At 45.5% G+C, this 26749-nt stretch overlaps 2 protein-coding genes across 5 annotated transcripts; one reads left to right on the plus strand and one right to left on the minus strand.

Annotated features, from left to right (window-relative positions):
• The first annotated feature begins 3316 nt into the window (after nucleotides 1–3316).
• On the plus strand, nucleotides 3317–5293 carry gpr151 (G protein-coupled receptor 151). Its single transcript, XM_066717052.1, has one exon. The coding sequence runs from the start codon at nucleotides 3369–3371 to the stop codon at nucleotides 4779–4781; it is 1413 nt and encodes a 470-aa protein (XP_066573149.1). The 5' UTR covers nucleotides 3317–3368; the 3' UTR covers nucleotides 4782–5293.
• A 1415-nt stretch (nucleotides 5294–6708) lies between these two features.
• LOC136763216 (transcription elongation regulator 1) lies at nucleotides 6709–26198 on the minus strand. 4 transcript variants are annotated; one of them, XM_066717048.1, is made up of 22 exons: nucleotides 26115–26198; nucleotides 23980–24208; nucleotides 22986–23138; nucleotides 22533–22776; nucleotides 20858–21112; nucleotides 20557–20610; nucleotides 18705–18767; nucleotides 16553–16753; nucleotides 15385–15512; nucleotides 14911–14999; nucleotides 14356–14516; nucleotides 13806–13881; nucleotides 12844–12979; nucleotides 11275–11364; nucleotides 10992–11110; nucleotides 10519–10669; nucleotides 8872–9036; nucleotides 8477–8659; nucleotides 8163–8342; nucleotides 7894–7977; nucleotides 7679–7779; nucleotides 6709–7457 (listed from the first exon to the last, which is right to left on the minus strand). In XM_066717048.1, the coding sequence occupies exons 1-22, from the start codon at nucleotides 26162–26164 to the stop codon at nucleotides 7256–7258; spliced, it is 3114 nt and encodes a 1037-aa protein (XP_066573145.1). In that variant the 5' UTR covers nucleotides 26165–26198; the 3' UTR covers nucleotides 6709–7255. The 4 variants fall into 4 exon arrangements, with proteins under 4 accessions (XP_066573145.1, XP_066573144.1, XP_066573146.1 ...); XM_066717047.1 differs by having other exon boundaries at nucleotides 8148–8342; nucleotides 26115–26197; XM_066717049.1 differs by lacking the exon at nucleotides 20557–20610 and having other exon boundaries at nucleotides 8148–8342; nucleotides 26115–26197.
• Between the last annotated feature and the right edge of the window lie 551 nt (nucleotides 26199–26749).

Raw genomic sequence — 26749 nt, forward strand, 5'->3', positions numbered from 1 at the left:
AGGTTTGTTCCTGCTGGGTCTCTGGCTCTCCAGGGTCATGGGTTCCACTTGGCCCATTGTGCAATATACAAAATACACTAATGACCGCAGCAAAGCAATGCCTCTAAAAATGTATTTAAAAGGCTAAATTGGGTTTATCTGTAATTTAGAAGCCAGCAGATATAATATGGCAGCTCATCAGACAGTAGATGGACACAGACAGGTTGCTTTACGATCAGGGATGTGTGGATTGATGTCTCTTCTAGCAGTGAAAGGCAGAAGAAAAAAAAAACACGATTTAGATGACAAATTAGCTGACGTTTTAGTTTTCAGAGGCGCAGTTTCATTAGCAAATCTGTCACTCGATGGCAATTATGTCTTATTTTTAATGACTTAAACCAAATGGAGACCCAGACACCCCACTTTATGTGTTCTGTTCAAATTCAGACACATGTGCATGCTCTGCTCCATTGACTGATGTATGTTCACAATTTGTAAGTGAACGTGCGTGCCAGCATATCTCCACAAACCCCTGGCATGTTGTGCGCCTGTTATTGTGTTGGCTGCTGGATCTGCGCTAATGCATTATGATCATGTTTGTACTTTCAATTAAGCCAGCCATTTACCAACTGACTGCGTCCCAATAAACAGTGCTTAATTAAACAGGCGGAGGATGGGAGGAAGAGAAGGAGACAAAAAAGAAAGTGAGAGGAAAGAGAAACCGATGATGCCCTACATAAAGAGTAATTAAGCCCCTCGTGCTCGTTTGGTTTCCAGGAGCTTAATGATTCCAGGATTTCATCCAGGCCTTTCACGGAGAAACCTAGGGAGATGACTGTGATGCTTGCAGTCTTGATCCTGGAGAAAAGAGCCTAATTAGTGACATGGTAGCGTCAGACACCATGCATGAGACCACCAGGCATGCAGCTCAAACACTGCAGTGTCACTCAGAGCAGGGCCTCTTCCCTGGGCCACACAGACGGTCATTTGAGCCCCGAACACAGAAACACAGAAAATCTCGAACACCACTTCACACCAGGGTTCAAGTTAGTTCTAGGAAAGGTATTTATAAAAAAATAAATAAAAAATATTTAAAATGCAAGTAAATCTAAAGTATCTAAATGGAATATGTTATTTAATTTCCAGCCTAAACAAAACACCCCACATGCAATTCATTATGTTACCTATATAGTGCATTTCATGTTGAAGGCTCTCAAAGTCCTTTATCCTAATAGGGACACCATTTATACCATTTATATTAACCCCATTCCCTCCAAAACAATTTATAATGAGAGATGGGTTCAATCTAGCCATTAGAAAGCCCATCTATAGAACTGGAACAGGTCATCTATTACCAGGTGCTATTCAATGGAATTTTGGATAAACGCTGTGTATCCAATTATGACATGCTTAAGATTAATACAAATAATAGTAATAAACACTGAATACACAGACAATAATAATAATATATATATATATATATATATATATATAGAGAGAGAGAGAGAGAGAGAGAGAGAAAGAGGTAGAGAGAGATTAAATACACACAACCTAAGTAAATAAAAGGCGCATTTCTATGGAAATAGCGCCACCCCGTGGACTAGGCTTTAATTATGATCAATTTTGACGAAAAGCGAAGAGACTGCCATCGTGATGCTGTAATTAGTGACAATTATTGTGTCATTCGAAGTCATATTTCGAGTTTAAAATGTATTTAAGGGTTTCATGTCAAAGAAAAGCTACGAATCCAGAGATTTGCCAAAGCTTAGATAAAGTGTACTACATTATAATAATAATGAACAGAAGCGTTTTGATTTTCAAACGGTAACATACAACTACACATACACGATATTAAAAAGTTTACAACACTACTAGACGTCCAATTATAAATTTATTTTTAAACCAATTACATTACAACGAACTACACGGTGGTTACAGGCGAGACACCGCGCCCAGGTCATCAATACTGATCAATATCAATACCAATCAATTCCAGGTCATCAATACTGATCAATATCAATACCAATCATCAATACTGATCAATATCAATACCAATCAATTCCAGGTCATCAATACTGATCAATATCAATACCAATCATCAATACTGATCAATATCAATACCAATCAATTCCAGGCCATCAATACTTACACACAGGTGTGCACAGTGCCCATCAGCTGTTGTCTGGTTTCCCCTGAAGGAGTTTTGCTCGATTTGGGACAATGTTGGCAGTTGAAACCAGATGGACGCTGGTTACAGACCAGTGACTAACTCAGATCCATTGGGAAACACAGCTGATCCACGGGTAATTACACAGAGGAGGAGGAACAGGATTTGCACAGTATTGCCCGGTATTACTAGAATAGCATTTTGTAAAGCAACAGGTACGTGAATAACGTAAATAAAATCGGGAGCCTGGCAGACAGAAATCTTGCTTTGATAGACAGAAGCAGAGCCGTGCTAAAGGGAACGTATTTTGCTAAAATTAAGTAAAAATCATTTTAAGACAATCTTCTCCTATTGACATACTTATTAAATAACGTTTCTAACAATGCGCATTATTCTCTTATCACATTGTGTGCAGTGTAGTCCATATTTATGCTCTTTGACGTTTGTCCATTTATGTTTGTGTCTCCTTTGTCTGATATTTTGTAGGTTGGTTTAATTGCAGACTGTATTTAATAAGAGAACTGACCTAATTGTGGCAGTTTAATGGTGATCCTGTAGGGGGCAGCAGCCGTCATCTGTCAGCGCAACCGGATCATTTCCAATGTCTGCTAGTTTAGTTTTTTATTTGCCAGTAACGCACTGATTCGAGGCGCTATCTATCACTTGCAGCTTTTTGTTAGTTTCAACTGATCTATTAAGTAACAATAACATTGCACTGATGCTACCTGTACAAATATAAAACACACGACGACAACACCACAATAGTAGTGTTCATTGAATTTCTGATTATTCCAATTAAAATGTACATTTCCTCCAGCAAGTAAAAAGGTAAATTAAACAAAAACAGACGACAGGGATACATGTTTTCCTCCCCTCAGCTGGAGTGCCTGTGTGAGGCTCCACCTGTTGGACATGGCAGCCTAGAAGGGGAAATCCTGAAGACATTAGCATTTTTCGTCTGGCTCCTATAATTTATTTAAATGTGCGTCAGCTTGTTATGATTTTAATTGGCCCCATGAGGCGGCAGCTATGGGCGAGAGGAAGGCTTCCAGTAGGCTGTGTCAGGTACCTGTCAATCACAACCTGCCTTTATATACCCCTTCTCGCATCCCACTGCCCTCACTGTGGAGAAACTCACCATCCCGGTATGAGCAAGACCTCAGCCAGGAACAGGAACAGGAACAGGAACAGGAACACCGAGCCGGCAGTGCCTCACACCTGAATGCACTACAGGAGAACGCTGTGGAGCTTCACCAGCAACACTTGTATCTGCATTGTTTCTTTATTACTATTAGCAAATTCATTATTAATTCCCTTTTATAACGTGATGGATAAGTTACCGATGTTAAACTCTAACGCCAGTGCTGGGAACAGCTCCGTGCTCTTGCGCTCCTTCCTGGAAGACGGCGGACACGCCTACTTGGAATCCCAGGAGCTGAGGGTCCTCATCCCGGCCATCTTGGGGGTGGTCTGCGTCCTGGGGTTTGTCTGCAACATCACCGCTATGGGCGTGCTGGTGGCCAACGCTCGTAAGGGGAAGCTGTCTCTCATCAACTCCCTGATCCTCAACCTCACGCTGGCCGACGGGCTGGTCCTGGCCTTCGCTGTGCCCTTTAAGGCGGCCGCCTACTCCCGGGCCAGCTGGACACTCGGCTGGCTGGTGTGCAAGACCTGCGACTGGTTCCTGCACTCCTGCATGTCCGCCAAGAGCTTCACCGTCGCCGTCATGGCCAAGGCCTGCTTCAGGTACGTCAGCAACCCCACCAAGCAGGTCGCCATTCAGTACCGGACCATCCTGGCCATCCTGCTGCTGTGCTGGGGGCTGGCCTGCGTGCTGCCCGCACCCCTCTGGCTCTTCGCCGCCCTGCGCAGGGAAGGCAGCAGCCTCTGGTGCGTGCAGGCCGTGCCTCCCTCGGCCCGGGACTTCATGGCTGTGTACGTCAAGGTGTACCCCCTGCTGGCCTACTGCGGGCCCTTGAGCGTGGCGCTACTGTACTTCTGGAGGGCCTACGGGAGGTGCCAGCGCAGGGGCACCAAGACGCAGAACCTGAGGACCCAGATTCGCTCCCGCAGGCTGACCGTCATGCTGCTGAGCCTCACCCTGACCTCGGCCACCCTCTGGCTGCCAGAGTGGGTGTCGTGGGTGTGGAGTCGGCACGCGGCGGCAGCTGCGCCCAACAAGGGCCCCCCTCCCCCGCCGCTGCTGTTCGTGCTCTGTGCCCAGGTGCTCATGCTGTCCATCTCCCTGGTCAACCCGCTGGTGGTCCTGTCCATGTCCGAGGAGTTCCGCGAGGGCTACCTGGGCCTGTGGCGCCGCCTGACCCTGCAGAAGCACCAGCCCACATCCAAGACCCAGGGGCCCCACGCCGCTACAGCACCCCGGCCCCCCAGCCCCCGGCCCGAGGGCCCCGCCCACAGCCCCGCGCCGCCCATGGAGGATCCGGATGCCGCAGTCGAGATGCAGGAGGAGAGAGAGAGCGGCAAGGGCTCAGACAGCCCTGGCAACAAGGACGGTATCCACCTGCCCGACCTGGAGCAGTTCTGGCATGAGCGAGAGGCCGGCAGCAGCAACCAGGAAAACGACCCTGTGCCCTGGGAGCACCAGGACCCTGCAGAGGTCAAGGCAAAATCGTAAGATGATTAAAAAAAAACAAAAAAAAAACAGACATAATAATGCACCTTCACTTCTCACGACTGTTAAGACAAAAAAAAAAAAAAAAAAAAACTCATGAACCCCGTGTTCAGTTACATTTTCTGTACTAAACAAACTATGGTCAGTATGTGGCAAAGGTTGCTTTTAAATCCTGTGTTGTCGTGGTGGGTTGTTTATTGTCCTATTGCTCTGTATAGTGTTACAGAACTAGGTTAATGCTGTATATGTCAACGGAACAGGAACGACCCGAATAGCAATAGCTGCCAGTATTTCAGAAACTCTACTGTGATTTACACACTGAATATCTTAAAACTTTGGATACCATGTCTTTTTCTTGCCTTTTAAGACCTGCCCACAGAAAGGCTATTTTCGAACACCAAACACTGAGAAAGCGTAACACTGTTGTATCTCCTCAACAAGTCACTCAAACAGGGACAATCTGCGACATCATTCTTCTCCAAGTCTGTTGCAAGAAAACACATTGGGCTAGAAAAAAAAAGTTTATTGATTTTAACACAAAAAACATGATGTCCTTAATTGAAAACAAAACTACTTTTAAGATTTTATTTTTAGAGGGAACAATTCAATGCCTAAGAATGATCTAAAACCCAAATCACTGCAGTGACTTCTCTGAAGAATGGTCTGTAAAGCTGAGCCAACACTGCAAAAACACCATTTTATGTTGCCATTTTGTAAATAGGTATTTCTACAGGTGAACACTTGTCCAGTGCAGCCGTAGGGCAGCGATCTTTGCCAGTGAATAGCCCTGAGTCTGTGTTGTTCTTTCTGTACAGCTGAAACAATGTGCGAGTTGTGAGGTTTAGGGACTTACATGCAAAGGAAACCACAGGACTACTTTGTTTTTTGTAAGTTGAGAAAAGCGTCTATGTTTGAAATAAAGTACTTCGAAATGACAAAACCTTGTGTTCATCTACATTTCATTTAACCAAGGAAAAATACTACTTTTTTAATATACATATCTACACGCACACAGCGAAGTATATTAATATTGCATTAAACAAAACATGGAAAATCTGACTGCACCTAAAAGCTGGGATCCCCCACATTTTCATACCAGGTCTCAGCGGAAATAGAAAAAGACAAAATTAAAACAAATATACAGTAAGAGGGTTACAAGATTTGTAAAACAGGGACACGTGCCATCACTGAGGTTACTCCAGGAGCCAAACACCTGCAGGAGCCTCCAGGCTTCCCCTCTCAACGCACACCCATGTCACATGTGACAAGCCCTTAAGAGCCGCCCTCGGGCAGCGCACACGCACACGGACAGAGCCAGCCGTGCTCCAGCACCAGGCTTCGGCCTCCTCGCCCTCCAAAACAACAAGGCTGTATTTGATGGCTGTATTTTGATTGTATTTGACTTTAAGATGGCCGTAGACTGTGACGTCCGAGGCACGAGGGCAGAAGATTTGTGTGAAGCGGTTCATTTGAGTCAAGCACTGTGGCGTCTTGCGTTCCCTGGCTGCACAAGGGGTTTTGCGACAGGTGGGAAGTGGCCGTAGGGAAGGCCATGCAAATAAATAAATAATAAAACATAAGTGGAGGGCGGAGGCATATCGGGGTGCAGATACACACGGGAGACGCTGCTGACTGGGTTACAGTGAGCTTCAAAGGCAGCCCATTATTGAGCAGCACTTCCAACCGTTACCCCACAGGGACGGGCTCACAGCGCGCTTCACAGATATAAAAACAATATGAAAATAAAGTGTTGATGACAATGGTGTATTGCTCGGGCAGAGGGGCATGCGTGCGTTAACAGCTGTACTGTGCTCTTTCTCTCTCTCACACACACTAACTCCACACATGTAGTAGTCTACACTATGAGAATAAAAATAAAACTCTTCACGGGACCATGGGTTACTACAAACCAAAAAAAAAAAAAAAAAAAAAAGTGGGAGGTTGCCTTTATTCCAGTAAACTTGTACAGAAACAGCAACAAGTCAGAAACTGTAGAAACATTTAAACATTCAAACTGTATACTGTATTGTTACACTGACGCTTTGAAACGCCATGAGCACAGCCATCTGTCACAAACACCTGACACATATATGACATCATGTATGATGTCATATACATATATATCATATCCGTTATCTAAAATTATTCTTTTTACAGGTTGTAGAACCTTCGAGTTAAACCACAGATGTTCAAACAGCACTAGATCACACATCTGTATCTATAGACCGATCTATAGATATTCAATCCCTTCGAAGCGCCTCGTCTCAGCGTAACCTGCAGTAATGGTACCAGAGCCACTGGCACAGGCCAGGCGCTGTACTGGCTGGTGAAGATCACATTATGCTTATATAAATACAGGGATATTCCATGTTATAACACAACATACAGTTAATACTGTGCATTGACACGTCTGCTGGATGGCTCATGCATAGGTTCCCAGGTGTGTGGGGCGAGGAGGAGGAGGGCGTGGGGGGGCGTTATTTGGTGGAGCGGCGCGTGGGCTCGGAGGCCGTGGGGGGCGGCGGGGGGCCCCGGCGGTCCAGGTCCTCGATGTAGGCCATGATGAGTTTGCGGCGCTCCTCGGGAACACAGTCCAGCACCAGGTAGCGCTTATCGTTCTGCAGGATCTTTTCAGTGTCTTTCAGGTGCTGGTCCGACTCCTGTATCAACTTCCGGGATCTGCGCGTCCAGCAGCCGTGGGGGGGGATAAAAACAACACAGATGAAAGAGCGGACATCACAGTGTGTGAGTGTTCAGAGTGTGAAGGTGAAGTTAGTGAAGAATTGAAAAGGTCGTGGGGGTGCTTTCCCACTCTTTCGGGAGCGCAGACCTCCCGCCTGATGGGCGAGGACTCGAGTCTGGGGCCCCACAGAGCGCTCTGAGCGGGCGAACGCACCCACCTGTATGTGATGAACTTGGTCTCTTTCAGGAGGGTCCTGAAGTCGGCCTTGGCGGTGATGTATTTGTCTTTGATGTAGTCTTCAAACTCCCTCTGCTTTTTCTGCAAAAGGATTTAACAATTTAAAAAGACAAACACTTTCAGGTTTCCCATCCCATCCCGTCATTTTTGCCCCAGACCCAAACTCTACGAATATTTTCAGTGTTCCGCTCTTACCCGATCACTACTTGAAAACTTGATGCAGCGAGGGTCTTCCTTTATGATCTTTTTAACCTCCTTCCATGTAGTGGTCAGTGTGATCTGGGGAGAAAAAGGACACCGGCAGATGTAGGTGTTTAGCTTACAGGGCAGGGACACCCCCCATGCGGAGAACCATCCCGTTCCATGAACCATGGACGTCCCACCAGCCATCTCTCACTCTGGCTCTCCCGGTTCCCTCTCCCTGCATCTCTCTCTCTACCTCTTCCTACCTCTCCCTCTCTCACCGAAGAGGTTTCGTCCAGCAGCTGCCTGAAGTGCTCCTTCTTCTTCTTGGTGAGCGCCTCGATGTGCTCGTTGAACAGCTTCTCCTTCTCGTCACGTTCCAGCAGCGACGCCGACTCCCAGCGGTGGTCCTTGCGCAGCGTCCGCCTGGTGTCCGACCACGACACGTCCGAAGAGCGGACCTGCACCCGACACCGAGAGAGAGCGGGACGAGTGCGGTTACACAGGGGAGGAAACGGACAGGCGGGAGTGACGGGGAGAGAGAGAGGGGATAAATCACAAATTGAAATGTTTGGCGGCCAGGCCCGGTGCTCACCATGTCGGACAGCAGGGCTCTGAAGTGCTGGATGGCCTCCTCGCGCTTGTGCTGCTCCCTCTCGCGGTCGATCTCTTTGGTCTGCTCAGACCGGGCCTTCTGCACCTCGCGCTCGCGCTCCCGGAGGCTGGCCTCGATGCGCGCCTGCCTCTCCAGCTCCTTCTCCTTGTCCGAGTCCAGGTTCTGAAAGGCAGGCCCGAGAAGGAAGGAACAAAACAAAAAGGAAAAATTCTATAATTCAGCTCGTGTTTGTGGCAGAGAAGTGTACAGGAAAGGTGCACAAGTAAAAGCAGCATTCGCAGTTTTCTGATAAACTAAACCATAGAAGACACCCAATAGGACATGATTAAGCCATATGACGTCATGCAAAATGTGCTTCAGTAAGGGACACTGACCTTGGCCTGCTTCTCCACATACTGCTTGAACAGCTCCTCCCTCATGGCCGAGCTCTCCACGGCCTTGTAGCGGTGGTCGCTCTCGAGCTTGTCCTTGACTTTGCTCCAGCGCAGCTGACCGTCTATGTGGTGGTCAGACAGCAGCTCGTAGAAATCGTGTTTCACCTGCATCCACAGAGACAGAGCAGGAGGGAATAGTTAAAAACAGGGAACACTTTTTAATTCACTTAGCAGATGCCTTTTACCTGGGCAAGTTACAGTTCAAACAAAATACACAAGTTTTACAATTAACCATACAGTAACAGCAGCTACAATATAGCAGGTTAATTTAACTAAAGTGTGCACGTCTCAATCATGGCGATTATGGACACATTTATTAAACCAGTCCTTAATGTTTTAGAGGGAAACCCAGATCTGCTGTATTTATTTATTCATTCATTTAACTTGTAAATGGGCACACGTTAACTAAATTGTGTTTGCCTTCATACTGATTGTCTCTGTGGAGCTGTTGTACAACAGACCTGCAAAACCATCCACAAAACGACTGAAACACCGTCCAGTTGTTCATAAAATATTAATAAAATCGGCTGCTACCACTCCGATTATTATCCTTCAGTTTATTTTTAACTAGTCAGGCACTGCACCGGTCCTGTGAAATCCAAGTGATTAATACACACGGATATTAACTGTAAGCAGTAATAGTTTCTGTACGTGGATTTCACTCCACGCTGCTAATAAAACTAATTTCTTAGTGATCCCACACGGCACTTGAGATTATATCTTCTGACATAATGTAGCTGATCTCTTCCCTGTCTGTCTGAGGCGTCCGCCAGTGGAAACGGGGAATAAGACTATATTCCTTGACAATAATAAAAAACACCTTTTAAGAAGTATTACATGACAAAGTAATGGAATCCGCTCACAGTCCCTCAGCGCAGATCAATCATTTAATTGCCTGAAGCCTGAACAGGGCGTGTAAAGGGTGCCAGGCTGACTTACTGTGTGTCTGGTAACACACTCCAGCACTGACCCCCGCCCCCCCACCCCCTGCCAGCTTGCCACCCCCTATTGGGAAACCCTTGCCATTTCACTGTATGTCGACATTTCAGACTTATTAATCTTTAATGTATGACCTTTCATTGTGAGAGGCAATCATTCCTCACTTCAGTAGGCTTTGGCTTCAAGACAGAAACAAATTAATAACAAACTGAATGGATAAATGTAAACATGTGCATTAAAGTCTGTCCTGTATGTGTAAGTATGCTTTTATTTTGTGGAACTGTAGCAATCCACACATCGCAGGGACTACCAGGGACGCACAGGGATTCAAAACGACATTAAACCCTGCCCTTACAGACTGTAGTGAACGTTACTTGACTGAGGTCAAACTGGCTTAACAACCCCCTATGACCGTGATCTTCGGCCACTGTCCGAGGACACCAGTAAGACTTGAAGGCCAGGGGTCAGGGCTGGCTGGAGACCCCTTTTACCGGACCAGGGGCAGCAGCTCCAGGCAGGTATTCGACATACCCATCAGCTAGCAAACCTGGTAAACGGCTGGAAGGATCAGGTGATCCGACTTATTAGCCAAAACCAGCGAGTTCACTGAAGTCATTGATTCCACCTCTCTATTCCCCCGTGTCTCACCTTCTCCCCTCGGCTCTTGGAGTCTTCTTTCTCCTTCTTCCTCAGCGCGATCATGAACTCCGTGAACATGGCCTCCCGGTCCTTCATCTTCTCGATGGCCTTGAAGCGCAAGTCCTTGGCGTGCTTGGAGGCGAACTCGCTGAAGGTGGTCCTGTGGGGAGGGGGGCGGGAAAGAGAGAGAGGGAGAGGGAGAGGGAGAGGGAGAGATGACAAGTGGAGAGGGAGTACATTTTATTTAAGTATTTTATCACACTGACGTTATTCACACATTACTACATAAAAAACAATTAAGAAGTTACATCGCTCTGGAATGACATCTCTTTTCAACAGTTTTAATCTTAAAGACATGGTCGCCTGGATGGGGGGGAAGAGGCTGAATCGGCACAGACCACGGCCGCCCTGTGATTAAGGGCCAGGCATCTTAAGGCACTTCCTGACAAAAGTCCAGCGGCTCCTGACCAACCGTCTCTCACCTGGGGCTCAGTTTTGCCTCCTCCATCATCCTCCTAAACTCCTCCTTGGCCAGCATGATTTTATTCTTCTTTTCTTTCCTCTCCTCCTCCGCCCTGGTCTTCACATACTGGTCAAAAACCTGTGAGGAAGGACAGGGGGTCAAGGAGGGTCACAGAACTGCATCGGACAGCGAGCGTAACAGCATTTCCCCCGCAATGCATGCTGGGGAATCACTGATATTACATAACCAAAATGGATGGGGGGAAAACCAGACGTATTAAATACATTTTAAAATCCTTTTACCTGTTTCCTTTCCTTGGGGTTAAGTAGTAGATATCGGGGATCAAACACAATCTTATGAAGTTCTTTTTCCCATGTTGAGAAGGCTGAGACCTAGAGCAACGAGGGCAGGGGGAACAAAAAAAAAAAAAAAGTGTATAAAACAAAGATTAATTAGGCAATTATAACAACCAGTCTCTGCAGCAGCTAACCTTTTTGTTCCCAATCGTAGCCCGCAGAGCACTAAGAGAGCGGCAGGCTTGTCTGTTTCATCGCAGAACTTATCATCTCTAATGAATGACTACCAGTGGGGGGTGGGGTTGAGCTTTTTCATACTAATTGGCACAAACTGTTGCTATGCAATTAAGCAGAATGCTCTCTCCCCAATTACCCATTAAAATACCTACTGCAGTGTGCCATTTAAAAAAACTATGTGGCTGAAAAAAAAAAAATTAGAAAAAAAAAACAGGCCAACAGAGGCCAAACCTTGATGTTCGGACTTTTGATGTATAAAAATGTCTTTTATCTCTTCTTCTGTGGGGGAAAAGGAGCAACCTTCTAGTTTTGTGGATTATTAGTGTATATATATTTTCTTTTTTCATGCAGGGTATTAACAACTTGAAATCAAATGTCAAAATCATCATAATGCTACTTTACACAGAGTCAGATGGGGGAAATTTAAAACCGAAAAACACTTCTGACCGCTGTCTTGCACTGCTATGCCATTTAAGACAAGGTATAACACGGTTTCCAGATTGTATCAATCTTAATATAAATAATTGACAAAACTAATATTTTTGGAGATTCTGGACAGCTCTGCCGAGAATGAGGGATGGAGAGGAATGGCGTAACATGGCACTTTTGGTTTGATTTCATGCTGTTCAGGCCCTCAAGAAAATTATTTGTTGGCCATAGGATGCTATGAGAGAAGACATTATTGCCAAGATAAAGGGAAGAAAATAAATTATAGGTTATTTTACTGTAAATACACTGTGCAGTAAAAACAAAAACCTCATTATACAAGACCTGTGAAATGCTGGGGCCTTTAAAATGAAATTATAATGGGGGGGGGACCCCAAGATTCATACTTGACATTAAACTTACTTCATGAGGAACATGCTCTCTTTATAGATCAACTCATATCTTATAAATTAATCATAGAATATCTTACAGAATATTTTCAAGGTGGGGTGAGACCATCCACAACTGGAATACATATAATTAGACAAAACTATCAGCAAACCAATCTTAATTAATATGAATAAATAAACAAATAAATAAAAAACTAATGACAAAATAAATGTTGCTGGGTATAAACAGAATAGCAGGAATTTATGCTGACTTTTCGGCACAGAAAGGGAACCCCAAAACGAAACTCAAATAAAAGGTTGAAGGAAGAAAACAAACAAATCAAGGTTAAATTAAAAATGAAAATAAACCAAACAGAAAAGGGTTGAACAAAAATCAAATAAATACCAAAAGGGTAATGAATATTAACTGAAGATTGTACCTTCATCGGTTTCCATTTAGATTTATGTTTTTATAACATTAAAGAGCTGGTTACACAATTGCGGTTGGATTGAAGCATTTTACCCCTCTCTCCAGCAGCATGTCCCTGAACTGTTTCATGCGGGCTTCCAGGGGCACAATTGCCCTCTCCCGGGCGGCTTTGATCTCCGCCTCCATTGCTGCCTCTTTCTCCGAGTCCACCTCTTTCACTTCCTCCTTCCTGCAAGGACGACACAGACAGGGGTCAGCCCTGCGGAATTCACATCACCACACAGACCGTCGGGGGGGGGTTTATGAAATCTAAAAGGGGCCGAGGGGAGTGCCCCGATCACAACACCTGGCATGACTCCGAGACAGGGATGGACTTGATTAATGATCGTTTGGCACCAGAAAAGGGATTCGACTCTGTTCTGTTGTGTGCGTTTACATTTGATAAATCACAACCTGCGGACGCGCGCACTCCCACCCCACACCCCATGCTGGCACCACCCCTCGAACCTCTGTGCAGTACTAATGCGAACCCGGTACAACCTAAGGGAAATGGTCTCAACACAAGTGCCGGTGTTACCTTAAGAGCCCAGTTGTGGTCTCATCAGATCTACAGGCGATTCCTGTAAAATATTACTTTTGCAGCAAAAAAAAAAAAAAAAAAAAGCACTTTTTTGGGGGGGAGGGGTGGGGGAGAAGTAGGGTAGGATAAAAATAAATGAATAAAGAAGAATAAAAAAATAAAATGAAGGCACTGATAGGCAGGTTTAAGATGCACAGTGTTGCCTGGATGCTCTACATATCATGGACTAAATTAAGATTTAAACACATGCTCAGTAGATGAGGTAATTGGGGGGAAAAGATTTTTCTTGCCGCCACATCACAGTTCGTGTTCTTGTAACAGAGACCCAGAGACTGATGTGACACTTTCATAATCCTTAGACACTTTCAGCAGTTCCTCAATCAACTCTGATTTCCTATTTTTAATTTGAGTTGAAGTCATTGTAATCAGGAGCAGCTCTACTCAAACCCAGATGCTCAATGAGCCGCCTACTTACTTCCTCTTCTTGGCCTTCACTGGCTCGTCATCCATGGCCTCCTCAGCAGCACTTTCCAGCTCTTCTTTACTAACCCCTGCAGTAAAGTTAACAGGGAGGCCAACTTTAAACTTTAGCACCGGGCTGAATGAAGGTCCCTGGGTGACAGTACAGCAAATTCAAGGGGAGGGGAAGTACAATAAGACTAGAAATTAAAAGTTACAAACGATAACCACAAAAAAACATGACAGCATAGGGTGAATTTAAGCTCTTAATAGACTTGAGGAGTTCAAAACCAGAGGGCTGTTTAGGGAAAACTCAGGTTTAGCACATTGTTACATCAAAGCCCCGACTCTGATTGTAACACATGTACCTAACACTGAAAGCACTACAGTCACAGTCCTGACACTCTATCCACCTGCATACAGCCTACTTTAAACATCGGCACAATCCAACATTGGAAAGAGACCAAAACGAAGAAGAAAATGCACACGTGATTATGATAATTAGTTAGCTTTATACAGAGGGAACCTGTGGAGGAAAGAGGCCTCCGTAACTCCAGCAGCCTCACCCATTTTGCGGCCGTCATCCAGGCCCTTCTTGTGCGGAGGTTCCTGGATGGTCTTGTCCACGTCAGCCCGGCCCACCAGATCCTCGGGCCGGTCCCACATGGAGAGGCGGGTGGTGGGGTTGTAGAAGAACACCCTGTCGTCCCCAGTCCACACAACACACCTGCACACAGAAGTGCATATGGTGATTAACACTTCCCAGTTAATGGGCTCTGCAAACAGCTGCCCGACATTCATTTAAATGGCAGACACAAAATGCGCTGTATAAAGTTATGAGGAGGATGAAATGTTTTTTAGTGAAATGGGCTGAAATTCCCATTTTGGAAGTGAGCTACCATCTGTGGGAATTACCACCACAGCTGAACAGCTTCCGAAAGCTCTCGGTGAACTTAAGTGTGTTTACGGTAACATCACTACCCTGCACTCAGACGAGTGTTCTTTTAGAGAAGACCAGTCCCTCCAAATGCCCACACATTACACCTCCTTTCAAAGCTCATTGGCTGCAGAGACTGGAGGCTGAGAGTTACTGGGTGACTGACTGCGGGACGAAGACCTACCAGGGTGTTCCAGGGATGGGGGAGGTGGCCACAGGCTTTGCTTTCTGAGCTGCTTTTTCCTCTTCTGTCATTTCCTCCTCTTTGGGCTCCTAAAAGAAAATACACAAAACCATCAGTGATTGGGAGCGGCCTGTACTGTGTGTAACCTGACAAACACTTGTGTAATAAGGTAGCATAAATGTGTTGATTGATTATATGGGACTCTTATAAAGCTTGCTCCTTGCCAAAATAACAAATAATACCTTCTTTGTTAGGTTTCTGTGTTTGTGCATCTAAAACTAAGTTAATTGTAGTCTTTTCATTTGAGAAAAATTCTGAGAATATAGTCTTCCCATTTAAACCCAAGGAAGTCATGACAGATTTTGTATAATGAGACCAGAAGACCTAGCATTTCTCCGAAACCAGGACCGACCAATCCCTGCCCTAGAAGACGTTCCGCAGTGGAATCCGAGGGAGATGCTCACTGGCTCTTACCTCTTTGATCTCTTTGAGAGGCTCTGCTTTAGGCTCCTCATCCTCCATGTCCATGGACTCTGTGTCCTCTAGGGGCTGCTTGCTGGGCTCCTTGGGCTTCTCCGCTTCCTTCTCTGCTGCTGGAAACACTGTAAAGACACGCGTGTGTATATATACACGCGCACACCGATAAAGATACACGCAGAGACAGAGACGGACACACCTTCATGCACGGTCACACACTCTCCTCAGAGAACAAGGCTACACTGCGTAATCGCCATGGGTGGGGCGCAGGCATGGCGAGCAATAAGCCATGCACAAGACAGGGCGCTGCATCCCTCTCGACTTCCTTTACAAAGTCCCTTCGGCTTTTACAGCTCATTAAAAATTAATGACAAGGACCTGTGCACTGAGAACAAGTCTTTGGTTTTGAAGGTAGAGGGGAGCGGACTGTAAAATAGAAACAGAGCTAGTGTCTTTACAGCATCGATTTAGCTCTTCCATGTGATGTCTGGCTATTATCATTTCTTCTATGATGCTCTTAAGCTCTGAAGATTGCACAATGCTCTGAGGCGCAGGGGCAAAATTGGTAGGGGCAGAGAAAACAAGGTAAGCGAGAGCTTCAAACTAGAGGAGCTATGTTTAACAGCTTCCTCTGTCACATATTAATGTATTGTATTCTGACTTATCATTATGGACATTACATAACATTTGTGCATTGGAAGAATACAAACTTATGCTTAAATAAACCAAACACAAATGAAGCAGCCACCTCCTACCAGACAAAAAGCTTTAGAGCAGTGACACTGACCACTGGCTCTGGAGACTCGCGGGTTTGTACAGCTTAATCCCACAGGGGCCAAGGACCAGCAAGTGGGGAAAAGCGAGAGATCCAGAGATCCGGTGGGACTAAATCCTAGAGACCCTGTGTCTACACTACCATGCAGGGCCAGGAGCTGCCACCACAGCTCCAGAGAAGAGTCTCTCAACCTTTAAACCAGTAATTCAACCAAGCTCTCACCGATTCCGAAACCCTTCCTGCTTATCACCCAACTGCCCCAATTCATGCTGCAATCCAGGGACAGCGACGAGGCGTGTGGATACGCAAGACCAACTGAGGGTCGGATTCCCAGAGCCGGAGACGGTTGACGAGCTTCGGCCGAGGTCGAGAGCAGCTCCCGGCGCCTACCTTTCTCTTTCAGCTCCTCGGGCTTGTCCCAGGTGGACTCCAGGGTCCGGTTGTTGTAGTAGTAGGTCTTGCCGTCCGCTGTCTTGTACTCGGACCACTCGGACAGGGGCAGCCCCCCCGTTAGGGCGGTGGGGGCGGCAGCGATGGCCACCTGGGGGTGCATCATTGGCACTATGGGAGGGGCCATACCCGGCAGGACACCTGGGAGGACAAAGAGACCAAAGGGGCGGCCATTACAATCCAACATTGGTCTACAAAATGCTTAAGAAACCCCCTCCCCACCCTCCACCAAATGCCTGCCCAACCCACAAACAAGAAATGGGAAAGTACAGCTTCTACAGCACTATGGTTTAAAAAAAATAAAAATAAAAATCTATCCATTTGCTGTTGGTTTAATGTATTAATGTGCTATGGCAAGCAGCTGGCTGTGAGGAGGGTGATTTATGGTTACTTTCTTGGCCTTTTATACACCCACTAAATACCCTGCCTGACGCTGGTGTATGAATTTGCCTGCTGCCATCTGTGGATGTGGGATCACTGTGGTGACAGCTGACTCAGGCAACGCCAGAAGGATGAAAGCCTAATTTGCAAACACTGTCCACCCCTCTTTGCTAGAGTATACAACAGTCTGGGGAGTATATAGCATGAGAACAGGTTAAAACTCACATCTCCTCCATCGCTAGAACGTGCGCATTGGATTTTTAAATATTACAACCACCACAGCATGAAACTGATTTATCCTTTGTGTGCACTGTAGGGGACTATGAACAAAAGTGAAACGCTGCTCTGGTCATTACTGCTTCTGTAAAAAGTGGACAAGCAAGTGGACTATCTTTTTAGATCTCCATCGAAAGAGTGCATCCAAGCTTCTATCTTTCTTAACCTGATGTTTTTCTAAGAGCTACAGCAGACAGATAAGTAATACATTGTTTTTGATAAGGTGTTAGTAAACACACTAAAACATGCCACAAGAAAGGGTTATTTAACACGAGTGAAGCTATAACTAGGTATTATAAATATTATACTTATTATAATACAAGAGAACAATTGTACGATTAACTTCATGATATAAGGGTTACAATTAATAATATTAATACCACTAATAATATATAGCTAATGAAAAACGTCACATTAACAAAACTGTGTGTCATTATAGAGGATAATTCTCTACTCTTACTAGGCTGAGAACCTGTTAGGAGAAAAAAAACAAAATAACTGGGCTAGGAATCTCATCAACTAATTGACACGGGAGCCTTTTATTACTTTTATATATTTTTTTTTATATAAGAACTTGTCTATTCCAAACATTCACATTTGGAAAGGATTCCTCAAATTTTGTGTAGGTGGTTATCAAACGAGACCTGAGGACCTGGGATAACAAAACAAAAAACACATAGGGGAGGAAAAATAAAACCGTTCTGCGGTCTAAAACTTCAGAAACAGTCCCTACAGGACAGTGTCGACCATGGTCCATGGATGATAAAATAAATAAAAGACTCCTACTGCAAAAGCAGCCTTTTCAGGTTTAACAGGATGGAGTCTCTCTCATATAAACCCACCAGGAGGCACTGGGTATTTCAAATTTGATCTCATTAAGCGGTTTCTTTGACTACTGTCTTCAGAGTCTGAAGTATGTATAACCTGAAACAGAGAACGGTGCTATGCAACAGGAGTCTAGCATCTGCCCCTGGATCTAACCATCTGAAAACACATTCTCTGTTTATGATCTCTATCCTTGATAAAGGGCATGCGTCTGTGTTTCACTGCTTTGGAACAGCTTTTAAATCATACTAAGAGACCTTCGTATGACTGACATTACAGGAGGGGACCAAAAAAATGTAATAAAATGTGAGTTTGTTTATATAGTCAATGGAACTGATCTTAGCAGGAAAGGGTTTTCTGCAATAAAACTGGCTGGTAGTAGTGCAATTTAAACTGGGAATCCAAAAAAGCCTCTAAGAAATAAAAGCAAATCAAAAACTACTACTGTCCAACTGCTGTGAGCGTGTGAGAGATAGAGACAGAGAGAGTGTGGGTGTGTGCGTGTGCGTGTGTGTGTATGCGTGTGTGGATATAGAGAGAGCATAGTTCACAACATTCACTAACATGCCAACTAACAAAGAATACTGACTGGAGATGGTTAAAGAATTACCGTTCTTGTTGGGAGCGATTGTCTTTATATAGGGGCAGCTGACTATCTGCATCATTGCTACACCTGGAAAAACGGACAAGCAAGCATATTGGATACAGAAATACGTCAGCTGCCAAGACAGACCAAACACACCTACATGGGCATCTTCTCACCTGGCCAGCAGGTAAAGCATGCACACTGTGCAGCTGATACACACAGCGGGTCAAAACTTATTGACATTGACATCTCTTGGAAAAACTTTTTTTAATTGAGTTTGGTTGTCAAAGCACAAGCTGTTCACAGTTTCAGAATTGACAGGTCTCTTTAAGTGTTTTTTTTCAAATAAATAGGAAATGAGTGAATTCAGAGGGGAAAACGGACCTAAAATTGCTACAACCTTAATGCTACAATGCTTAAATGTAATGTAATGCTTAATGCCCAGTTTTAATATATATATATATATATATATATATATATATATATATATATATATATATATATACACCTATATTGTTACTTATAAATACATGCACTTTACTTATCACACTGTCAGCTTTGTAGCACTGAGGCACAGACAGGAAGTAAAACCACCTACTCTGTCTATAATCTGAAGATACTGTGCAGAAACATATAGATTTCTAATCTGGATGGTATTCTTTCTCCTCATCTTTACATAAAAAATTCTGTAATTTTTTTTTTTTTTAATTTTTGCTAAATGTGGACACTGTCACAGACAGAGACTGCCACCTAATGGTAGCTCCCTGAATTAAGATTTTTAGATTTAGAAGGACTTTAAAATCATTCTAACTGGGGTTAAAAAAAGTGTGCTACTTCTAAATCACATTCCCATAGCTGTGCAACCAGCCCCTATGAGTGACCTTATCAATGATACTAAGAGAGCTTACATTAAAAAAAAAGCTTGTTCAATAAAGATACATCAATAATCAAAAAACAGGGGACATGCAAACTAAATCTCTGCCTTTGCATTATTTAAAATAACAAATTAGGGGGGAAATGTTGAAAAAAATATTACCTATTATATCTCTTCCATCCAGTTTGAGATGTACTCACTGACATTGAAAAATTGGTGAAATGATACTTTGCAAAGTGAGTTAAAATTATAATAAAATAATTATGGATATACACAATATGGATGGAGGTGGAACTGATACTGCAACAAAGTTCCTGACTAGAGAGATTGTTACAGCCACACTGCTCTCACTGCCCTAGTGTGCAGTGTAACAGACTTTATTTTTATTTCTTGTATAAATCACAAGGATCTTCAAAACTCGCTGCTCCTCGAACACAGAAGTCCGTCTTTCCCAGGGGGGACAGGGGTTACCCCAGTTAGACGTCCACAAATACAGCAAAGTGCAGGACACCCTGATGTCAGGGCCTCCATCTAGGGGCTGAGCAACTAAGAATGGGGTGTAAATGACCGACGCACATGGACGTGGCGAGACAAGGAGCAATGGGGTAGGGAGGTGGGCGGGTTGAAGCTTTACCTGCTCAAACAGAGAACTCCAGAGAACTGTCCTGGGATAGCCTGGATAAGAGATGACACTGCATTCATACTGATCTGACTGCACTGCTTCAGCCCCTCGAAACAGCACTGCCCCGTCCCCCCGTGGAGATCGTGCTCAGAGCAGCGTGGGACAGGCTGGGTGCTGCCATGTGAGCGCAGCACAGGTGGAGCACAAAGCTAATTAAAGAGGACAATAACAATCGCTTCACTGAACACCGAAAAGAGCGGGAGAAACGCGCGGCGAACAAGCCCCGCCTCCTGCGCCACACAGACCCCGAGCTGCAGTCTGCAAGAGCACAGCAGCACCGAGGGGGAAGGGGGAAGGGGACACGCTTTACTAATACTGACCAACTCCACCGTCTCTGCACACCCAGGAGAGTCCCTCAGGAGCAGCTCTATATGCTAGGCCATACAAAACAATATGAGGAAAAAAAAAATTAAAAGCAAAACAAGAGGAAAAAAATGAAGACAAAGGATACAAAAGGAACACAGCAAGCGAACAAAGCAAGGGCCTAGGCAGGGGAGGAGGGGAAGGAGGGTCATGGTAAACGAGTGATGATTAAAGGAGGGAGTCATAGCAGGCACAGAGCCGCAGACACGTACACACACACACTCACACACACACACATGGACAGACGGACCAACCTACCAGGCAGAGGGATGGGCATGCCGGGCAGGGGCACCCTGAAGGGCGGCACCATGACGGGGGGGAAGGCGGGGATGGCTGCGCTTGGCTGGGGCCCTGGGTGGGGCAGGGCTGCGGGGAGGCTCTGGGGCAACGGCTGGGGCACGGCCTGCACTGGTGTCACAGTCGCCGTCACCGTTGAGACGCTGACTGCCGCCGCCGCTGCTGCCACTGCCACGCTGGAGGGTGATGTCACTGTGGGGGTCATCTCCGGGGCAGCTGAAGACGAGTAGGGGGTGGGAGAGAGAGGTAAGGGAGGTGGGAGACAGAGAAGGGCAAGATGAGAGAGAGAGAGGAAAGAGAGGAGAGATTCAGAAGAATTCATAATTTCATTACAAGTTTTTTTTTTTTTTTAAGAGGCCATTGTGTCACATGCACAAAAATTTGTATTTTTTCCAGTAAAATGGCTCAGAATTACTGTCTGCCTTATTCATTATAAACAGAATTTAATACTAGTAATACTAGTAATACTAGTTTTGGGAGAATGACCCAAATAAAAAAATCCTGCAGCATCCCAACTGACCCTGACCTCCCACTCAGAGAACCAAGAGTGAGACCCCTGGACTATTACTGGAGACAGGAGAAACAAGTACACTGGAGAATAACGAGAGAGAGCCCTTCTTAACACACAAAGCAAACACCAGCTGTGAGGGGAGAAGCCAGAGAGAGTTCTGCTGCTAATGTCAGTTCAATCAGACCTCTCAGAAAAGAAAGAAGAAAAAAAGTGGAATCAATAAGCTAATCAATAAGCCATTATGAAGTTGACAGGGAGGACAAGCAACCTGTCATAATAATCTGCTCCATTCACTTGGCAATGGAAGGGCCTCTTTAAAAGATACAACATGCTGCATCGTAAGCCTTCAACAATCACCATTAATCTGGTGGGATTTTGTAGTTGGGTTATAAAAATCCCTGTAATTTAAACTGCTGTGTGTTTTTATTCACCTGCAGTGTGCACCACAAACAGATCCCATCATGAGCCACTTAAACAATCTTTTTGAACCCAATACTCCACAAGCCATGAACTACAACAACACAAGACCCCCCCAGTGGATTTCTAAATATAAAAACTAGAACTATACGCAACATGCAGTGTAACAGAAGCAATAGTTTAGTTCATAATCCTCTAATAATATTTATTTTGGGCCTACACAAACAAACTCTCTCTGCTGTGCTCTTGAGATGAGCTGGAGAATACAGATGCCAGTAAACATCCCCAGAGGACTGAAAACCAGAACAGAGGGCCTTGTCTGTGCTGTGTTCAAGCCCCAGGTCAAACGTGTACTTGTTCTGGCTGGCAGTTGAGGGTCTGATGGTTGTGACTGTCTGGTGTCTTAAGGATCAATGCTAACATTAAGATGGCATCACCTTTACAAACTGCTACCTCTTTGACGGTAGGGTGACCGACCACACTTATACTGAGTGACCTGACAGCCAGGCGGCTTCAATGAATGAGTAAAAGACACTATATGACATATAGTACAGATCAGTATTGCATTGCACTGTGTCAGACTATTCCCTATCATATTGCACTCTAGAGCACTGTTGTTTATTGCATCGTGCAGCACTGTTTTAATGGGATACATTGCATGATATAAAAATGCTGTGTTTGGCTGCACGGTGCTGCACTGGGACTCACTGGAGACGGGCTGGGAGACCGTAGGCGGGGAGCTGGTGCTGGTGGCAGAGCTGGTGGTGAGCGTGGCGGAGGGGGCCTGTGTGGAGGCAGGGGAGGCCACAGTGCTGGCTGTAGGCATGCTGGAGCAGGACGCTGCTGCAGTTTGCGTTACCATGAGCGGGTTTAGCTCAGACTGCTGAATCACCTTGACCCCGTCAGGCTTCGCCCAGGCAGACTCCCGCGTCCGTGCGTTGTAGTAATACACCTGAGAGGAGGAAAACGGGGAGAGGAAAGCGTCAGCCCTGAGGGGAAACAGTTTCCTTGCGTTACACTTCACATGTGTATAAACATTTACACCACATATATATGTGTGTGTGTGTCTGAAAGATCTGCACTAAAGTGGGGCCCTAAAAGGTGCACTGCACTTTCAGCATGGGAGGCCCTCTGCACTGGTCTTGCGGACGGGGCTGCTACCTTTCCTTCAGGCGTTTTGTTTTCCACCCAGATCTCCTCAGTGGGGGGCAGTGTGGGGGCTCCGGGCGCAGGCACAGGGGGCATTCCGGGGGGGAACATCATTCCTGGAGGGGGGGGCATGTTGCCCATTGGTGGGGGCATAAACGGTGGCCTCTGGAAAAAAGCATCGGGTGGGGGGGGGGGAAATAAAGAGAAAAAAATAATGGCATCAGTGACAGAACCATGTTAGCAGAAAGTCATTAATACAGTTAAATGTTAATGTTACACATTTTGAAGGGAAACTATGAAAGTGCACGAGCCTCCAGTTTCAGACAGGTGTTGCTTTCTAAAAGCTGGCCTTTCATTGTGTTGTTTAACAAGCTGCAGTACTGTAGTAATAATACTTAATTGGTTTTATATAGTGCCTTTCAGGGAGCCACACAGTAAGATGATACCCTTTCCCTTATCGCTGACCCTCTGGTCTTCGACTGCCCAGCCTGCTTCAAGAACTGGCACTAACCAAGTCAATGTGAAACACAATGAAAGGGTTGGGAATATTTATTCACTTAAGCAGACTCTTTATGCTTTAAATATTATTGATCAGGTACTAGCTGCCAACTTGGACACTAAGGAATTTCACTATACTCAGCCATGACAAACAGGGACTGAACAGCAGCCCGTTAAATCCATAGGTTTGGTCACCAGCCCAGAAAGAGGTGTATAATTCACTTACAAAAGGGCTGCTTTTGCAGGAGCTCTTGCATGCTTAGCTGAATTCCCTTAGACTTTTAAATTGACAAGATATATATTTATTCTGTAAACAACTCACTATAAATTATAAACTGAAACTGTCCGGTCTTGAAATTTGATTTACTGTGACAATGTATCAGTGTGAATTTAACCAGGTGAACCGGTCTCTATGTATACACCCATTGGTCTCAGCAGGGACAGAGCTAAACTGGAATGAGCACCTGACCCTTGGGCAGCATTTCTCCCTCCCTCCTTCTCTCTGTACCTGTAGGTGGGGGGGCCCGAGGGGCGGGGGCATTCCTCCAGGTGGAGGCATGGGTGGCATGCTGGGGTCAAAGGGCGGGCGTCCAAAAGGCGGGCGTGGGGGGGGCGGGGGGCCCCTCATCATGCCGAAGGGCGGAGGCGGGGGTCTCATCAGCGGGGGGGGGCCACGCATCACAGGATTGGGAGGAGGGGCGGGGCCGCGGAACCGCAAGGTCTGCTGTTGTGCCATCCTGAGAGGAGGAGGGGGGGGGAGGGAGAAAGAGAGAGACAACAGGGTTAATGCATAGACAATCAAGAGATAGAGACTGCACAGAAAGAGAGAGGTGGAGGCAGAGGCAGAAGTATAAACAACAGTAACAACTGTTAAGGCCCTGCTGCCTCAGAGCTCCCCTGCATCCTGTTATGAAGTAGACAGTGAAAGATGACAATGAACAGAGTTAATGAATGATAATGATGATGATGATGATGAAGATGCAGCTCCTAGTGTGCAGAGCTGAGGTTTGCTTGAGCTTCAACACGGCAGGTAGTCCTGAAAGAGAACAGCAGAGAGCAGCCATCTCCCAACCGGGCCAACTAGAGCACCCACACAGAGACTTTAGTAGGTCTGCATGAGGCAGGAGGCCGCCTCTCATTTGTAATCTTCCTCGGGCCCTAAGGCCAGCCTACATCACAGGATTCTGAAGGCTAGGAGCATGTTTGTGGTTGATCAATTGAGCTGTGTAATTTCTTTTATTCAGGGGCCTCACAGCAAACAGAACATTTTCACACTAAATTATTCCAAGGACAGTACAATTTCTCCAGTCCATTGTAAGAAAATTTAAAGTTTTCTACATAGCTAGAAAAAATACACAGATCATTGGATATATGCAGGTTGGGTTAACCAAGGCCTTCCCTTTTAACAATGGTGTCATAAAGTACATCTTCAGAAAATAATGAATCAAGTATAACATGCAAAGGGGGGGGGGGGCATTGAGGTCAATTTGAATACCCAAATGCTGCCCAAGCATCAGCATCCCAGCTTACACTGAGCACCTGCACTGGTCAGCTCTGGACTGGGACACTAATCAAACTAAACAAATTAGGGAACAAAAAAGGGTGTTGTCAATTTTAAAATAATGCTGGGAAATAAGGCTGCTGGAGTTGGGGTATTAGTGGAAGAGAAGCTTTTAAGATAGGTGTGCTTGGTAGGACAATAGCATCACATCTTCTGCAACTATGTTGCTAGGTAAAGTGAAACTGTGGAGTGAGAAATGGGAATTATGAAGGGATTCTCTTTAATTCGGGACAATCAATCTGAATTCACAAGTAAGATCTCACCACTGGGCTACTAGAAAATGACCGGGATTAGACTGGATGGGTAAGGCAAGATGAGAAACTTGGCATCCATCGCACGTAACTTTTAAAACTAATTTAAATTCTATATAACTATAGTTCTCTCAAACTATCGGAGAAAAAATGCACAGTCCAAGTGTTACATTTACCATAGACCTGTTAGTGTCTTAAAAAAAAAAAAAAAAAAGTCCCGACAAACATATGGTTCCTTTACGGCGAGACATCTTCAGTGTAACGCTGCTCCCTCACGGCCGGACCCTAGAAATACAATAGCTAATGTACAAAAGCGTGCTTCTCATGGTGGCATTAAATACTTAGCTATACATTTTAAGAGTTGGGGGTGGGGGGTAAAACATAGTGAAATGCATGCATGAATCAAGAACATCCACCCCCACCCCCACTATTGATCTCATAGCTGTAAACACACGCCGCACACGATGCGCTAACGATCACAGAAACACGGGTTCATTCATTCGTAAGATCCGGCTTTCAGCTCCATCGCAAAGGTCTGATGACGCCCAAAGCTAAAAGGCAGCCTAGGATTTTTGGACAAACTAATCCAAACCAGAGCGACTCCGAGCAGATTGCACACAACCGTCCGCTCGACTGCAGGCGAGCTGGGACCTCGTCATTCAGATGTGTGTTTAGTAACATACTCTAAGGCAACGGACAGAGCAATACATCCACAGGGAGACCACCCGGGCATCGTGCGAGGCATATTATACACACGCAGTTCTCTCTCTTCGTAGCCTGAACATATGCCTGCCCTTTCTCAGCGAATTTGTTTGTTCGCCATCCCCTCACCTGTTGTCGTTGAATCTTGCTATGCCGTCTCCCTCTCCGCGATCCGCCATTACAGGAAAACAAGCGTACTCAGGACCCGAACTTCCGGCGCGCTGGTTCCGCCACTCACCGGCCAGCCCATTGGTCAGACTCCCTGTCCATCAAAAGTTCACCCGAAACGCAGCGCGCCATTGGACGCCCGGGAGAACGACGAGCGGCCGTGCGGCTGGAGAGCCCGCCCCGCCGAGCAGGGTTTTTTGTTGTCTGCAAACAGGAAACAAAGCCCAGTACCGGATCACATGGCCTTCCGCTCACAACTTTATTTAAAACCTCCAGGAGAACAGACAGTTTTATGATTTGCTTTTGTGTGCAGAACCGTTTCGTTTCAAAAGGTGGGAGTTTAAAAAATAAAGAAAAATAAAGGCGATGATATCTTAATTCTAACCTTTCTAGGGTTTGAATAGATGTGGCTGATGTCTGTGTATGAAACTAATAAGAAACTACATATTGACTGCATTGGTATCTCACTAGAGCCCTTCTGGAGAATTGAGTCAGTTTATTAAAAGACCATAATGTTATATTGATAGAAGAAACATTTCCCCACCTGCAGGTGTTGGCTATATCCCACTTTACCCCATACTCTGTCTCTCAGTGTA

The sequence above is a fragment of the Amia ocellicauda genome, chromosome 11, assembly GCF_036373705.1.
Source record: "Amia ocellicauda isolate fAmiCal2 chromosome 11, fAmiCal2.hap1, whole genome shotgun sequence".
NCBI lineage: Eukaryota > Metazoa > Chordata > Actinopteri > Amiiformes > Amiidae > Amia > Amia ocellicauda.

What these genes read in the sequence shown, in the direction of transcription:
- LOC136763216 (XM_066717047.1), bottom strand. Translation starts at nt 26,164, where the DNA reads ATGGCGGATCGCGGAGAGGGAGACGGCATAGCAAGATTCAACGACAAC. An exon ending in AATCGCTCCCAACAAGAACG is followed by an intron (nt 16,754 to 18,704) that starts GTAATTCTTTAA and finishes TTGTCCTCCCAG; the next exon opens with GTGTCCTGCCGGGTATGGCC. An exon ending in GGATGACGGCCGCAAAATGG is followed by an intron (nt 13,882 to 14,355) that starts GTGAGGCTGCTG and finishes ACTTTACTGCAG; the next exon opens with GGGTTAGTAAAGAAGAGCTG.
- gpr151 (XM_066717052.1), top strand. Translation starts at nt 3,369, where the DNA reads ATGCACTACAGGAGAACGCTGTGGAGCTTCACCAGCAACACTTGTATC.